The 18,176-nt window shown below is 34.9% G+C and overlaps 1 protein-coding gene across 1 annotated transcript in view; it reads right to left on the reverse strand.

The window, feature by feature from the left end:
• The window catches only part of SLC25A12 (solute carrier family 25 member 12), a 50,808-nt gene that overhangs the window by 21,206 nt on the left and 11,426 nt on the right, over window positions 1-18,176 (reverse strand). Inside the window, 6 exon segments of the mRNA XM_074145573.1 lie at window positions 2,838-2,922; window positions 3,570-3,663; window positions 5,023-5,161; window positions 6,194-6,340; window positions 8,595-8,734; window positions 17,855-17,970. Coding sequence (XP_074001674.1) covers window positions 2,838-2,922; window positions 3,570-3,663; window positions 5,023-5,161; window positions 6,194-6,340; window positions 8,595-8,734; window positions 17,855-17,970 — 721 coding nt within the window.

The following is an 18,176-nucleotide window of genomic DNA, read 5'->3' on the forward strand; positions in this document are numbered from 1 at the left end:
CTGTCCTCTCTTAACACAGAACATAGAATAGGATGAAAATATAATGTATTGTGAGTGTGAAAAGAGTATATTCTGTTCTAGTGATAAGTGAAAAATTTATTACTGAGCTCATTTTGTAACATTGCCAAGCTACAAAGGTAATTCTGAAGTGTAAAATAAACAAATTAGTATTTTGTCTGCTCAGAAAGGTGAGTGCCACAAAGACACTGATTATAAACAAAGCTGGCAGTTAGGAATGTAATTACAAAACTTCATCAAAAATATTTCTCGTTAATCTGAATAAGAGTTGTATACATATTTCTGCATCAACCCATTGCATCGTCCTTGTCTGCGGGAATCCATAGGAAGATTGTTACCACTGACTGGGTTTTGGGCATTTAATTCATTGGCTCAGATCTGTCTAATTGCCTGAGGACAACAGAGTGGTAACATTAAGAACAGACCAGACACTGCATTTCAGACCAATTTTTTTGAAAGAGAACTGAATGATCAAATCCACCTGTAATAACAATAACCATAATACACTCAAAGTCTCACATATGGAAGACTTGCTATATTCTGTATAGGACAATTTTTCAACCATAGCAGTTGAACTAATTCAAGATTTTCCTTACACATACTTATATCACTTATACATATCCTAGATTTTGTAGTGGATATAACTGCTTAAAGGAACCTCTTTGCAATACGTGTAGAAAGTGAGATGAGAAATAAAAGGCTTTACAAACACAAGGTTTTCTTTTCAGACAGACACCTGGGACACCTCAGCCACTGGCAAATACAGGACATTCACGTGGTGAACAAGGCACAGGCGATTTTATCACAGCACTGCCGCTTTATCTCAGACTACCCTGCAGCAGTACTATCTATCACAGGCATCACCAGGGTAGAAAATCTGAATTTCACTTCATGGGAGACTGCAGCTTAGAATGGCTGACATAGGTATCACTGCCAGCTGCACGTCCTCCTGCCCCAACAGCCCAGATGGCTGAGATACTTGGGAATCAGTTGTTGAATCACTGCAACTCAGGAGCAGCATTTTAACACAACTCATGACCAGCGTCAGACTCCCATGAACGCTGGGCTGCCAGACCTGGCCGTTCAGCAGCTGATTTGTAAGAAGCTCAGCTGTCTGTGCACCAAGTGAGGTGTGGGCAGCTGGGAGCAGAACCCAGCCCGCTTAGGAATCAGAGCCCTTAGATATTTTGATAGGTACCCCATAAACTTTTAACACAAATTGAAAGAGAGAGAATGGGAGTTGTTTAGACATTGTAAGAAAATAGGAACCTTCAGGATGAAAAATTATATTTGTCTACTGAGTACACAAAGATGTATTTAGTCAGAACTATGATTCTCATACAAGAGAACCATACAAGAATTTAAGAATTAGATATGCTACTTCTCTTTGTATATTAAAGAAGGAAAGGGAATGTTCAGACATCCTTGGAGCAAAATGTGCTGGTTCAGATGAACACTATTTTATTCTCTTGTAAAGCTTACTCGAGAATGTACAGCTCTGTGTGGAACTACAATTTCTCATGAAGTACTAACAGTAAAAATAAATACAAGATTGCACATCAGAAACTTTTAAGACCAGGTCTTATTTTTTTTTTGCTTTGCAGAATAAACACCAACATCCAACCAGCCTAGGTATTTTATGATTATGCAACTAAGTAATTCACCATGTTTGTATGTCTCCCTTCTGAATTTGCTGTGTAGCTGTTTCAAGGATTTTCTTGAGTGTATTATTTTGTATATACGTTATTAATAGTGGAGTTAATTCCCCCTGAACTACTCTCATGAGAGCAGTCACCTACAAAATGCTCCAGAAAATACCCCTAGAATATATCTGGAATGGAATGGAGTGGAGCTTCAGTATCATCAGTACTTTAGGTTCAACCTTAGATGGTCAAGGTAAAATTTAACTCACAAATTAACTAGCATTAGACAGATTTGTTTGCAAAAGAAAACCTCTCAGAGGTTGAACCAAAAGTATAGTGAAGATAAGCCCCCAAAATCTGGATTTATTTTTAACACAAACTTGCAAGCTATACTCCTGAAAGTGTGCAGTATAGTACCCAGTAACTGTGGTGGAAAGTCCAAATATAAACTAATAATGTTTGGTCCTAAATCTTCAGTTCTTACAATTGTAAAAAGAGCCATCAAAGTAAGAAACAATTTATATTCAAAATCCTACTGGACAGTCTGAGACTCTTATGCTGTACTATACATGTATATGTTTGATACAGAAACTATGATAAAAACAAAGCTAACAAACATGAAAATAAAGGTCTGGTGAAATAGAGGGTTACGATTTTCATCTTCTAATTCTACCCTTTTGATCAGTCCCAATAAATCTGAATCCCCCTTCTACTGTTTAGGTCAGATACCAACAAGTACAGTAAGATTCAATATTCATTTTAGCTCAACGGTTAAGCCCATCATTTCGTCCAATTTTTAAAAAAAGAAAACATTATTAAGCCTTGCATTTAATACCCATATTTTTTTACTATCTAAAAATAATTTTATAGTTATAGAGTTAGATTACTTAGTGAAGTAAAAGGCATTTTCAGGAGTGAACAAAAGTATTCACAGTAAGGAATCTCTACATGCTCATATCTTAACAGGCATGTGTAACTTCAGTGTGACATCTAGTATCTTGTTTAGACGCATACTCAGTAGTCTGCCCCATTTCTGTCCTTATAGCAATACACACAGGATGTTTCACTTGTTAGGAATCTGTTTAAAGTGTATTATTCTTATTTTTCATATGCAGGTACACACAAACATTCAGCTAACTTCAACAATTTTATTGTATATATATCACTTTTACCTACCTGCCTCTGGAGTTCTGCCAAGTTGTAAGGTAACGCACCTTCAGCCAGTGGTGCTATTCTCTCAATATCTGCCAAAGTTAAGCGCCTTTACACAAGGCAGAGAAAAGTAAACTACTGTTAGATAAAACATCAAACATATTCAATATAGTATTCCTGACCACACACCACAGAATACATCCTTAGTTTGAAAAAAACCACCTGTCATAATTGAATGCACATCTAAGAAGCTTGCTACACTGCAATAAAGAGTCCTTGGATTTAGAAGGGCACTCTCTTCTTGTAGCTCACAAGTGGAGATAAAGGGAGCTTGGATTATTCAGAAGCAAGTTCTTGATTACTAGCAATAAGGGATATAATACACAAGTTAAATTATTTCTAGGTATTCCTACCTAAGATTTCACATGTGTTAAAGATCCATGCAAAACACCATCAAGACTTAAAATCAATAATACCAGTTTATTGTAGCCATTTGGGACTACTGTAATGTATTTTGCTATTTATATTTATACCTATAATATGAAAATTAATAATTGTGCTTCATATACACAATTCACTTATAAAACCCATGCATACACTGAAGTCAGTTTACGTTTAATAAGTTGCCATAATAACAAAATACAATGGAACACACAACTTTTTAAAATTAAGATGAAAATGAGTGGTTTTCACACGACAACAAAAAAACCCAATAAACTGATGATTTTTAAAGTATAAAATTAATTATTATGTTACCCAGTAACACTGTATAAATCTGCAAGTTGGTAGAGAATATCTATTTCCAGTGGTGTAACTTGTCCAAATCGGATTGCAGAGTGGGTAAATTCCTCTGGATTTAAAAGGGAAAGAGAAATAAAGCAATTGTGTTATTTGTCAAATTTCCTCTTTAAATACTCACAAATAACTTTAATATCATAAAAATGAAATCTATCACCAAGAAGCAAAACCCATAACACAGAGGGAAGATGTATCTGTAGGAGAACTGCTATCTTGAAACAGGCCTTTTCAACACAGAGCAAGTCTGACTCCACAACTTTGCTTTACAGTAAGAATTCATCAAAGTCAACAAAACCCCTCATATTGGCAAGCTTAATAAAAGCACACTCATAATTTGTGCTTCATGTTTCTGAAGTTCTGCAAAACAGAACAGCACAGAACAATGGTACATTACTCACAGCTTTAAGGGCAACTGACTCATCTATTGCCATCACATCCAGATTTCTTTCTCTGCTAGCTCTGAATGACCCCAAGCTTAGGTATTCATCTAGCCAAATTACATGACATGTTCATGACACGATTGGCAAGCTACAGTAATCAATTCTGAACAGTGAAAACAGTAGCTTTTTTTCACAACACAAATCCAAGCAAGGTGCATTTCTGCATCGAGGCAATTTGTTAGCACAATTTGGAGGATGAGGACAGGCATTTTATGCTTTTCTTTAGGGATGAAAGGTATGCAGAGCATATGAACATAAGCCAAACAAAGAAGAAACAAACAAACAAAAAAGAAACAAACAAACAAAAAAAAGATCTTGGCATGCTTTTTACCACACATAGGCTTGGCTGGTCCCATCCAAGACAGGTAATAAAATCGGTGATAAAATCTGTCATAAAATGACTACAAAAGCAGTCCACTCATGCCTGTGGCAAGGCTGAAATATGACAACCTTTCATATGCACAGGGATTAGCTATGTACTAACAGACAAAAACTATATACAAAACCACTTAGGCAAGTAAGTACTAAGAAGTTATAAATTATTACCGTTTTTCTAAAAAAGATTTAATCATGGATAAAGTAACTGGAGGTAAAACAACACGGAGATTACTGATGATGAATTTTCAAACTTAATCCATTCAATCACATTCCCTAGGTACTTTCTACCTCTAAGCAACCACGCATCCCTTTCAAGGAGTGGTAAAATCCTCAATAATATCCTGACTTGCAGTTATCTATTCAAACTAATAAGGCCAACACATCTCCTGCCAGAATCCCAATTCCTCTCCTTAATGAGCTAGCTGAAAATCATTACTAACCTGTGAGGATGAAAATCACTCTTTAAACACTTTCACAGTAGCCCTAACCTTGCATACTATTGCAGCTTCTGACTCGCCTTAACCCATATGCAATACCAGATTACAAATTGGACATAACTAAAAGATTAATAAAATGTAGGAAATATACTTTACCTTTTGTGACTTCAACATCTTTTCTTGTACCTGCGATATTACTGTATATCTTCCTAACAAGATCCATGTTATTCAAAAGCGCATTAAATGCATTGAAAAAGGAGAAGCTGACCTGATGTGCAACAGTTCCACCAGCTACCTTTAAAAATTAAACGAATGCAGTTAAGTGCCTAAAGCTCTTTAACAACATCTTATTACAAATTACAGAAACATCCCTTTGGGCAAATAAGGAAAGAATTAATGATATCTTTCTATTCCTGTAATTTTAAGATATTTTTAACAGAAACATGAGGGGAGAATTATTAGACAGGATATTTTTTGCAAAAATGAACATCAGGAAGCAATCAGGAAATAATCATGTAAGTAGAATACTATTCAATTTATCTGATACACATACTAAATGTGTCACTGAGTATTTTTCTAATACTCTATTTCTAATAGAGAAATGCATATGAATGCTACTTTAGATAAAGGCACTGACTTCTTGCATCACATACAGTAGTGACCATTTCTTTCAAAGTTTAAAGTTGGTAGATACTGTGAATTTTACAGAAGACAGTATGCCTTATTAGTTAGGCAAGGCAAGACTAAGAGGTAAAATAATACTATAAAAGTTATTACTTTATAGTTTTTATAACTTTCATTCCTATATACTTTTTATACTATATACTTTTCGCTTATAACTTTTATGACATTACTTTACCTACAGATCTTGCCAGAAGACTGCTGTGACCATACTACCTCTAGAATCTACATGCTGATTTTCCAAATTCTGATATAAAAAAGAAAATAATGTAAAAGTATATAAAAGGACAAAACTGTTAAGTAGTCTCCACCTTTTGAGATATATTCAAATAAAAAATGACATGTTTTTGTCCTAAACGAATGCTCTTTCTGTGTCAAGTACAGTTTGCCCTGCTTTAGTGGAAAGTACAGTAGACTAACTGAAACTGTTTCCAGTGGCACTTGAAGCATGTAAACCAGACTGCCAAACTTTTCCACCGCTGCAGCCAAGGAGTGCTGCCATGTTTCACCCTGCCCACTCTGTTAGGAAGGTGATAATCTCTAGCACCAAGGCAGTGATAAACAGGTAGGAGAAGAAAAAGTGGGAGAGAAGCAGCAGCATCTTAAAACAGTACAGCTATTAAATGGCACTTTTCTTTACACTTACTGAAACTAAATTTTCTTCCACAAATGGAGTTAGCATATGCGACCGAAGGGTAACCATGATGTCATTGAAGTCCAGCCCAGTTATCATACCACTTTTATTTTTGTCCTTCAATGCAAAGGCTTGTCTTGCATGTTCTGACTGCAGCTCCTAGAACGAAGTCAGACATAGCAGATTAGATGCAAATTCTGTAACTCTCTGTTCACAGAACTTTCACTACAGCATGCCTCAATACATGCGTGCGTGTAGAACATAGCACAACCGTAAAGACCAGCTCAACTAAAACAAGAAGCCTTCAGACTGATTTTATCCACAGATTCATTCCTTTATCAAAGAAAAGCCTCGATTCAACTGTAATGAAATATGCACTTTCACTAAATGATTTGAGAAATAAGCTTCACATAGCCATGTCCTGTCTGCTACCAATTCCTTTATTAAATACTTAACTGCTAGAGAAACTTCGGATATTGATCTTAAAGGCTCAAAGTGAGCTGATACCTTACACATACAAGATGAAATATGACTGGGCTATTAGACTCACTGAAAAGCACTTGAAAATAAACAGGACAGTGGAAAATTATATAATATAGATTTAGATGGCCACCAACAGCTACCTCCCATAATGTCAGAAATGGTCACTCATTTCAGGCAATTTAAAACTCCTACACAACCTGTAAAAACCTTCATATAAAGCACGCTGCAGTAACCTAACCTCAAGATAATAACAATGGTTGTAAATTCTATGTCCAGAAAAAGTTGTTTCCTTCTATTCAAGCAAACAATAAAGCACATTCAGCTATCATTCATACCTCTAGAAGCAGCTAAAATAATAACCGTGTTCTGACAGACAATAAGAAGAGGGAAAACTATCTAGCTTGCATCACCTTTACAGTAATTTCTCGTCCTATAACCTCAAGATCAAGGTTTTCTAGATCACAGTGCAACAAGCCTGCTCTAATCCAAGTCCCAAAGCCCAAAGGTGCTGCTAGATCAAATAAGAAAAACAACCTGATGTAAAAGGAGGGACAACAATATCCAACTTGTGTACATATTGAAATTACCGCATTCTATACTACCCTTCCCTGCTGAGGGGTTTTATTATATGAAGACAGTAGGAGGTTACTGTATCTTTTATGACAGTATCTTGGAACAACAAAAATAAAAAGAGAACAGATATTTATCACTTTGCTCCAGGTTCCCAACATAAAGATTCTTCTCACTAGCAATCTGATTTTTTTTCTGCACTAGTGTCCCAAATTCATGCCATATCACTTAAAATATGCAGTATCAATTGCAGGCCACTGTTTATTCCTTTAAAGTAACATCAAGTTATACTGTAGCCTTGAAAGACTGTGCCAAACTCCAGTATCTCAATTTACAATATAGACTTCAGAACCTATCTAGTTCAACATGTTTTTCTAGAATTTGCTCTAGATTTAATTTTATCCTGGACAATAATTACAGATGATATCAAAGTGCATCTATCACTGCCTACTTTTAAGACGACAGTATGTCCAAAATTATTTTGTTCTAAAGACCAGTTCTAGAAGTGCAAAATCTATTTTTCTTCAGGTCTACTAGACAGAAAATTATAAATAATAACATAGGGTGATCACTGCATGTTAATTTATGAATTTCAGTGCAATTACCTACAATTCTGTGAACTCCTCTCTCATGAATTGTAAGGTACGTTTCTCCTACTATCCTCTTCCTCCATCCTTTGTAACTGATGTCTTCCCTTTACTTCCTTCTAGTATAAGATTCAATTCATAATATGTTTTTAACTTTTTGGCTTAGCAAAGTCCAGTTCCAGGACTGAGATCCTCTAAAGCCTGATCCCTAGAGAGTGCTTCAGCAACATCTCAGGAAAGCAGATTTGCCTCGTGTGAAGCTGGCTGCATTTAAGACCAAGCTCCCAATATATGTGTGGTTGCATGCATGCCATTGAGAGAAAAAAAGTGTAAGTATCGTGATAATGTTTATAAAACTAAAAGAGATGTTAAAGAAGCTAAAACATCTATATGGGAGGTTATATGGTTCATAACAACTGGTTATATTAAGGATGCAATCTTTCTCTGCTCGAGGTTAGTTTTGCTATTAAATTCCTCTGACAGAAAAAGTAGGCCCTCAATCCAGTTGAACAACAATCAGTAAAATGGTTAATTTCATAAACAGTATATTTAGTCCCATTCTTTTATAGGATGGCATTCAAGTTAAACCACAATGAATACACACTGCTTACAGAACTGGTATAGAGAAATAACAGTTCATCATAACTGTCAGGATTAGTATCAGATAATGACTATCACTACCAGAATAAGTTCAAAATTTATAACGGTATTACTGTATTATTAGAAGTGAAAATGAATTGCAGTTCTACTTTAGAAGAAGGTTAATAACTGACCTCAAGAAACTGAGTGAACTCTGCATAGTTAAGATGCTTCTTCCTGTTATGTCCAAAATGCAGTCGAATAAACTCACAGTCCCAGTTGAAGGGGATATGATGATGAATAATAGTTTGTTCAAATATTTCTTTGATATTTGCTTTGGGAGAGGGAAAAACAACAGGTAAGCTTTGGGGTACAGCAAATCTACAAACATTCCAGGAAGTATACAAACAAATGATGTTTTAAGCAGCTGTTTAAGAAGCGGTTTAGTTTGTTAAGAATAATTGCTAACCAGACCTTTACAGACCTATATGAGAACACATTTGTGACACAACGTGATACTTTTTGTATTACTGCATAAAACCTTGGCGTGAATGTTTTATTTAGTTTTAATTAAGAAGCAATTTCCCTCATACATGACAAATAAGAGCAATTTTGCATTCTGATATAAAAATCAATAGAGGTTCTCCATCTCTACAAGAAGCCAAATTAAGCCCTTTATCAAGAGCATGAATACCTGCATTACAATCTCATGCAATATTTGTCATACTAAGTATGGTTTGATTGAAACTTGATTATTACAATCACACTGTCTGAATATGTCTATTGAAGATAGGTATAAGAAATGCCATCTAAAACATATCATTAACTCAGCAGAAAGCACCTTATTAAAAGCTTTTGATAAGGCCTTAGCACAAAAATCAAATCCTATAAAACATAATTGCTAGTCTCAGTTATTAAAATGTTTTAAGATAAGTGAAGATAGAGATGTCCTCTTTTAAATGAAGAAAAAAAGCTGTCATTTCAAAATATGGAATTCTCCATATGTATACTGTACAACTGAAATCCCAATGCCAAATGTATTATCTGAATTCAGTCAAAAACCTCATCTGAAAAAAAAAAAAAAAAAAGCATTCTTTATTCATATACAGCATTGCCATGCTGCAAAACAAGCCTGCTTTTTGGGCAATTACCCAACCACATAAACAGTATAACTGGACATCTATCCATACCACCCGAACACTTTTCAAAACCTACCGCAAAGTACCCCAGTTGATTTCTTCTTATCAAGAATTTTATTAAGATAAAATGTGGCATATAGCTTAAATTTGAAACAAAGTAGAAAATATTTTAGCTGAAAACACACTTACTCTTTTATATGTTACAGTAAACAGTTCTGCTAAAAGACAAAATGCAATGAAAAGAACTTTAATATAATCTGATAATTCCATCAAGAGCTATTTATTTGGAGTAAATGTCTTGCTTTCTCTATGCTAAAGGACTCCTTGTTTCATTCATACTTTCAGTTCTACAGCCATTCTACTAGTTGTAGATCAAATCTAGGCAAATCACTACATTGTTTTATCTTTTCAGCGAGGAGAGGAAGGAGAATGGTCAGAACAAATCTGTCTCAGAACAGGGACACACAAAGTAGGATTCCTTGGCTAGATCATCTGCTTCACAGTTACTTTGGGATTTCATGTTCAAAGGGCAGATTATGCCTAGTAAGTGATTTAACTGTAATTTAGCCCTTACTTAAAGGTCAAACATAGACTATAGTAAAAAAACCTGCAATTTAAACCACAGTTTGCACTGCAAGTTGTTCAGGTAAACAAGAAACAAAAAACCACCCTGACTGCTTGTAACTGTCCACTCATATCTGTTCACCGGTATCAATATGCAAAGTGAGGGTTAAAAAAAGGAGAAATAAAGCACCCAAAACATAGTCGGTGCTAAACTATTTTGTTTTGCCATACTTCCTTTGAAAGTTTTGTCTGTGGTAGATTCAGTCATCATTGCTAGAGGGCAAGGAACCAGGAGATGCAAATATAAACTCCCCACCTACCACTGATTCTCTGCAGCTTCTGACCAGGTTACCCAGAGTCTTCTTGCACTGCAAACACAAACGGATCAGTGCAGCTCACTATTGAGCTTGCAAAATGGCACTGAACTGTGAATGGAACAGATGACACCATGGCTTAATTGTATCTATTGGCTTGGCTACTAGCGTACAAACAGGGTGCCAACTAGTGACTACTTGCACAATGGAAATTTAGGAAGGAACGTGCTGCATCTGCCAGAAAATTTAAATTATATTTTCAATTGTTTCCAATGATCACTTCTTTTAACCTTAGAGAAAGGTTAAAAAAAAAAGTCTCACTTTTTTTATAAGAACATATTCATATATGCTCATATAGACAGATCTTTCAAATACTCTTAATGAGACTTAAGCCTCTGGTCTTTTCATAACTCCCATTCAAGCATTTAATGTATACTACTTAAACAACCAAGAATCAGTTTCCTACACTAGTAATTTTTCCTTCTGAAAAATGTTTACAACCAGTTATCAACACATCACAAGTCAAGGTTCTTCAGCACATAAAAATAATACTGGAAAATTAATTAACAAATGTGTATTCAATAGTTGAGTGTATTGATACTTGAAGAATCCCAGTGGTGGCTAAATAGCTTTAAAAAACGGTCTCTAAATTAGCCTGCTGCTTCTCTGAAAATTGAGGTGCCTTATCCACCTTTCTTCCACACTCACAATCAGTAATGTATACTGTGTGTATTACAGTAGTCCGGGTTTTAGAATATGCTGTGGTATCTAATGTTTAATTAATTCCATGTTGGCTTTGTTTATGAAACATTTGGGTACAGGAGCAAAACCATGTACTTGTTGTGAATAACTGACACAGTTAAAACCATTACAACTCTAAATACAATCTTCCAAAGCCATTTGGGATTCTCAAACATCTCTAGATAAACACTAAAATTTACTACTTCTACTCAAGAGTAGCAATGCTTTCTTCACAATATATGAAGAATACCTTTTTAATCCAATTTTTATTAAAGGAAATAGCCATCACAAGTAACCATTCATGTCATGAGAAGCAGCAAACGGACAATCACATTTCAGAAATTATACATAATGTGATCATCACCTACACTTTCACCACTGTGAATTATGATCGCATCTTATTTTTAATTTATTTTTTTCACAGCAGAAGCAAAGTAAACAATAAAAAAAACAGGTAACGTTAGGGTACAGATGCTGGGGTTTTTTTCTTTTTTCTTTTTTTTTTTTTTTATCTCTCAGTCAAAACCCAGTAATGCTTCTAAATTAAGATAAACTACAAGTACTTCAAATTTCCAACAGAGCTATTCTGCAGGGGGCAAACAGCAAATTATTTTTAAACCCTTTCATTTTAGTATGACATTTTACAGAATGCATTCATTGTCCCTGTCCATACATGTTGCTCATTTACTAATGTCTTCTCCTACACTTTGCTCACCTTTCAGCAGTGGAATTCTTTCCTACTGAGTTGATAACTTTCTTTCCAGGCTTATAGCAATGCATTTTCTTCTCAGATAGGCATACAAGTCAGCAGCCTGATGACATACTCAACTTACCATCAGCCCCAGGAACAATAAACCTACTACTCTAGTGCACTAGTACATTACCTCCAAGGCGACACGTATTCTCTCAAGATTGCTTCAGAATTTCCCCACCCAATCATTTTAAACAAATTATAGATGCCTGGAGCAGCTATCTGCAGGCAGCATACACATGACTGGCTCAACCGCCATCCAACACTGTTACCTATCGGGCTCAGAAAAATGATGTAAGAAAAACAAAGGTTTTAGGCAATACTGAATTTCACAGAAGGAGGAAGAATACTTTAACTCGGGAACACTAGGATGTCTTGTTGATGGGGATGAGCTCAGTACCCCAAGCAAGCGTTGAGGTAGTACCTATCATTTTGACTTGTCAGCTCCCCAAGAAGCTGAGTGGAAACCTCACACAATTCCGGTGCCATCAACCTGTTAACAGAGCTTGCCGTTCCCTCTCACCAGTGACGGAACATCAATCACGCTTGTTAGAGACACACAAATATAAAGTTGATAGTTTTAAATACTAGCATAAGTATGCTAAAGGTTTGTTCTTTAATAGGGTAGGTTTTTTTGAATCTGTCTACTCAGTCATCTACAGTCCCATTTATACATATTTGAGCCTTACTGTACATAATGCATTTTAACATATTCTGTTGAAATTTTTCACTATTTCTGCTAACAGCAAATTTTACATATTTCCACTTTCAAGCATAAAATAAAAAAATCACAGTTAAAGGCAAAAAGACTTTTGTAGCACCTGATGCATCAGAAGTATATTAAGTGATACAAATGTAAACAATGCAATAATTGCTTAGACATGAGAGCAAAATGACAAGTGGCAGGAAAAGTGAGAAAGCTAAACTAGAAATAGTTACATTGTATTTCTGCTCTTACTTTAAAAGGATTAATGATTCTGTTTAAGATCAATAGCCATAACAACAAATTGTTGATATATATAATTTTAATGTGGAGTTCTCCTTTTCTGCTCCCTCTTGCTGAACTATGGTTTTGAACTTAATACCATATTATTATAAAAAATAAGGAAGGGCTCCCACCCTGCACTACTCACAAGTGTTTAAAACTGTGGTTTAAACCTGAAAGAATCATACAACAGGAAAGAAACAACCAAAAAACTTAAAATATGAGGACAAATGGAAGTTATAACATACAGTGATGTTTTCTACACTATTTGCGTGTGCTAAGAAAAATGCATCTTGAAAACAGGCAACTAACGTATGGCCACCAGGAAGTCAAGAAAAAATAGCAGCTTTAGTTTACAGTATACTTTATAAACACATGGTGTTTTTCTTATATCCTCAGATCTGTTGGCATGTGATTATGAGATTTCTTCTGTTTACATTTTAAACGGTTTCCAGCCTTTATGGTTGCAAATAATATTTTATAAAGCAGAATTCTTAAGATTAAATCCAAATCCTAGCACTTTCAATCCAGTTGCTCTTTTGGAAATGGGGGAAGAGTGAGTACTAGGAGTGATCTGTGTTTCCTGAAAAGTAATACTCAAAAGCAAGGAACTGTAACAGCATATATTCAACTCCTTTCTCTTGTTCTTCTCACTCATCTTCTTCCAGTGTTCTCAAACTCTATGTTCTGATTAAGGGAAATCTGAACTTTCTCTCCCAGGTTAAAATTTGTTTAAGAAAATAGATGGATAAGATTTCAGTATCACCATATACCCAACTTCTGAAATTATTACATTGACATTTATTATTTCAATTCACCAATATCATGGTAATTTTCACATAGTTGCATTACTAGGTATCCAATCCCTTTAATTACCCAGTGCATTTAAAGAAGAGGCCACTATACTCTGCAAAATATTTTTCATTAGATTTAGAGCTGCAGGATGTTTTTAAAAGCCTTATGTTCAGTTCCGTAAATATTTTCGAATTATCTCCACAATAATATAAAAATTCTGAATACAGAAAAATCATAAACATGAAGGCAGTAAAATTGTTCCAAAATCTCATTATTTTAGCTCTATCCTTCTACCCAAACCAGCATGGGTATTTAAATAAAAAAGTGTCTCTGAAACTCTCCAGTTTATCAGAAAATGGCTTTCTTTGTGGTGACTCTGCAAGGAAGCACAGCTGGAAAAAGCCTGGAAATTGTACATCCCAATTAAAAGTGATACAGTCCAGATCATAGTATAGTTTGCCAAAGGGATAAATTACAAAGAATCTTTTTACTTACAGTTAGACAACCTATTTTTGAGAGAAGTTTCAGTGATAGTCACAGACTTCACCTTTTAACCACAGTAAGGATTATCTGCTTCAACACTGAAGTAAACCAAATAGCTTGAGCAGATTTAATATTTAGGTTTGCCTTAACCTGAAATCAGGTCAAAAGACGTGCACAGAATAGCAATAAAAAGAAGTTTCCTTAGTACAATAGCATTAATTTTATGAAGTGTTTTTAAATATTTCACTCATGTTAAGTAGCTTAGTCAGTTACATCACATGATCAAAAACCAAAGTGGTTGTCAGTCTTCTCTGGCTACAGAACGCAATCCTTTTAAATATTTTATAGTTAAAGTAATATTATAAGGGCTCATCAGCAATACATTCCCCATAAAATATTCACCTAGGAATCATTTATGAATCACGGAATCACGGAATTGTCAGAGTTGGAAGGGACCTCTAGAGATCATCTAGTCCAACTCCCCTGCCACAGCAGGATTGCCTATAGCACATTACTCAGGACTGCATCCAGGAGGGTCTTGAAAATCTCCAGAGAAGGGGACTCCATGACCTCCCTGGGCAGCCTGTTCCAGTGCTCTGTCACCCTCACCGTAAAGAAGTTCTTCCTCATATTTAAATGGAACTTCCTATGTTCCAGCTTGTGCCCGTAAGAAGACAAGCATTTGATCAGGAAAAGAAATGCTTCTTTTCTATTTCTCCATGATTAAAAAGTCATTTAAACTACACTGTCACTTGTATCAATGGGTTATTAAAATAGTCGTTTTATTGCTTTTTATTCACCAAGGTGACAGCAAGTCCAGTGCAGCTGAAACACATGAAAAGTACTGAGCATGCTGTACATACAGTTTGCTTATACAAACTAAGTCAAATTTCATGTTCTTGCAATAGACCTGCTACACAAATACTGCAGCACACTATCTGCGCATTTATGAAAGTCATTCGTACAGGATTTCTGGATGTCCAAAACTCCTGGAAAAATGTTCGAAAGCAATAAGAAAGTAGATGTCATTAAAGTGACAGAAGGCTTCCAGTTTCAACAATCCCAATTAACCTATGATATTGCACAGACAAAGTCATTGATTAGCATAGCATAGCCAACAAGTATTTCTACCAAACAGGTTCTAAAGAATCATAAACTCTTTGTGCTCTTCCATTTCTTCACTCATAAGACAAAGGTTCTTCTGTAATACAATTTGATTAACAGTTTCCTTATTGGAGAGTTGGAAGCTAAACTTCTGAAGAGACAAGTGGCAAATTGAGACTAAAGAGGACTGAAAGAACCTAAAGTGCTCAAGTATGGTCTGAGTCCATGTCAGTACATAAATCCTAAAAAGGAAATGTGAACCTGACTGGAGCAACTTACTTTCCAATAGAGCCAGCTCGAAAAATCAACAAGTCTACTTAACTTTCTCCAGATAACTGAAAACCTGATTAGACCATGATAGTTTTTGAAAATGCCACACAGCCATACCCAAATGATTTTGAGACATTATTTCATGTCCAGCAAGGCCAGTATTGCGTTCACGTTACTGGCCTAACAGACTCAAGCTGATTCTGCGTTCCACTTTCCAGCACCTCCACCCCTTGTTCCAGATGCACAGTGAAGAAAAATCTCAGTAAAACCCTACCACTTCCGGAAAGACTTACTGGCTTGAGTTAGCTTTGGAACCAATGCAATCACATCCACACAAAGAAAATCTTGGCTCATGTTTGCTCCCATAACCAAAATGGTTTATCTGCAGATTGGATACATTACACACTCATAAAATGAGAGCTGACTTGTCTGATAGCAATTTTCACACCAATTGGCTAAATTTACACCACTTCAGTGTATTTCTAATAATTTATAACAACTTTTAACCTTAAGACCTAATTTTATATATTCTCCTGTTTTTATACGAAACTAAATTCTGTGCTTTCTGTTTATGTAGTTTGACTATGAAAGAGTGCAGGATTCATTTACAAAACAGCATCTATAGGCCACAAGACTGACTTGGAAATTGACTGCAGAGTTATTAAATCCTGAACATGTCATATATCACCATTCACATTTCTTCCACATGCATTAATTTGTATGATATGCCTAGGAAGTAAAAATAAGTAGCCCACGTTACAAACAACAAAAGAAAAAAAGGCAGCAGTAAATGTGGGAACTGTAGCACAAAAATATGTAGCACTGGTATGTTACAACATACCATTAAATATAGTAATAATTGCAATATAATTGATTCTGTAAAAACAAGAAACCAATAGTAAATTTTAAATTTGCTACAGTTTCCTATTAAAAATTTATCAGCCTTATAAAAAAAAGAAACAGCAAAAAATATATGGAAAAAATTGCACAATCTCCTGTTTTACAGTTTCCCGTTTGTGTTGTTCTTTCAGCCTTTAATATAATGATGTGGTCTTAAAAATAACAGCTCTCAGTCTGATTGAGGAATCTGTAAACAATCTGAAATTGTACACAGAAACACAGAAATTGTATACAGAAATTAACTTTTTGTTCATTTATGGAACCAGCTATTTCAAGTGTGCTCATGAGAGCTACAAAGTGCATATCCCCGTTTTGTGAGATTATTAAATATACCATCATTAACATGGTCACACTGATTATAGTAGTCTGTCTACTTCCTAATGACTGCATTTACTGATTTCACCTTTACTTAAGTTCTAAAGATTTTCTTTTCAAGATGTTGTGTATGCAAATTGCTTAGTATTTGACCCTTCTGTTAACAATGTAATTTAACAGACATCATAAGTCAAGCGGTTTGTTTCCATAAAAAGACACTTGCATATTTTTTTCAACAAGTTGTAATAATTTTCATAAGAATGAAATAGTACAAACAGCGAGTGGTTACAAATCCAAACATGGTTTGTATTTTCTTTATTGAGAGTTTTATTCTTTTGGATAGAAATAACATTTAATTCTCATTTCATTTCATTGAAATTCATAGCATTGATTTATCTAGTTTTCATAAACATATAAAGTTTTAAAAATAAAACCTAGTCCTCCTTAAACTGCAATGTTAATAACAGTTATTTAGCAACATCATAAAGCAGTATAGTTAGGTTAAAGAATTTTGTCCAATTACTAATTTATGTGATGGGGGGGGGGGGGGGAAGTAACAAAACTTAAAAGGTCGTATTTTCTTCCTAAGTTTTCAAATATATGATCTAGTTGGAAGCTACACTCATAATACTAAAGTAAGATTTGTTCCTCAAGAAAAGGAACACTAAACTAGGAATTCAAAAGGTTAGACCGCCTTCACTTCTATATTGATCTCCTACTGTATTGAATGACAATTCTTCAAAGATACGTGGAGAACCAGAACGCATCTCAAAAATCCCTCATCATTGAAGTAGTTCAAAGTCCATGACAAAAAAACGTACTTAGGATGACATTGAACAAGATTGTATTAACTACTTCAGGAACATGAAAAATCTTGATTCAAGGAGACAATGCAAAATGTATTTTGTTTCTGTGCATTTCTTAAGCTTGTATCACTTGAAAGGAAAAAAAAAGTATTACTTACGCAAACTCTTAGGAAATCAGTACAGTACTGCACAATACGCATTTCTATGCACCAATGGTGATGAACCCTTATTATGACTTATACTATTATAATCACTTTCTTAAACTGTTTTTCTTAAGATATTCTTACCAAATGTTACTTCGCCATTGCCACTCTTGTCAAACAACTGAAAAGCAACAATGAATATTGCATCTGGAGTACACAAAACAGATTCAAATGCCAAAAATTCTTGAAAGGAAATCAGCCTACAAAGAAAAATACAGAAGTTATAAAGATTTCCAAAAATTATTTACAACACCAATGATATTTCCTGTTTGATGCTCTAGAAAACTGGATGACACAATTATTAAAATAAAACTCTAATATAAAAAATTTAAGACACTACACTAGAAACTGAAAAAGTATGTTAAATTTAAGTAGTTACTTAACATTTAAGCAACTCAGTTTCTTC

This window comes from Numenius arquata, chromosome 3, assembly GCF_964106895.1.
Source record: "Numenius arquata chromosome 3, bNumArq3.hap1.1, whole genome shotgun sequence".
NCBI lineage: Eukaryota > Metazoa > Chordata > Aves > Charadriiformes > Scolopacidae > Numenius > Numenius arquata.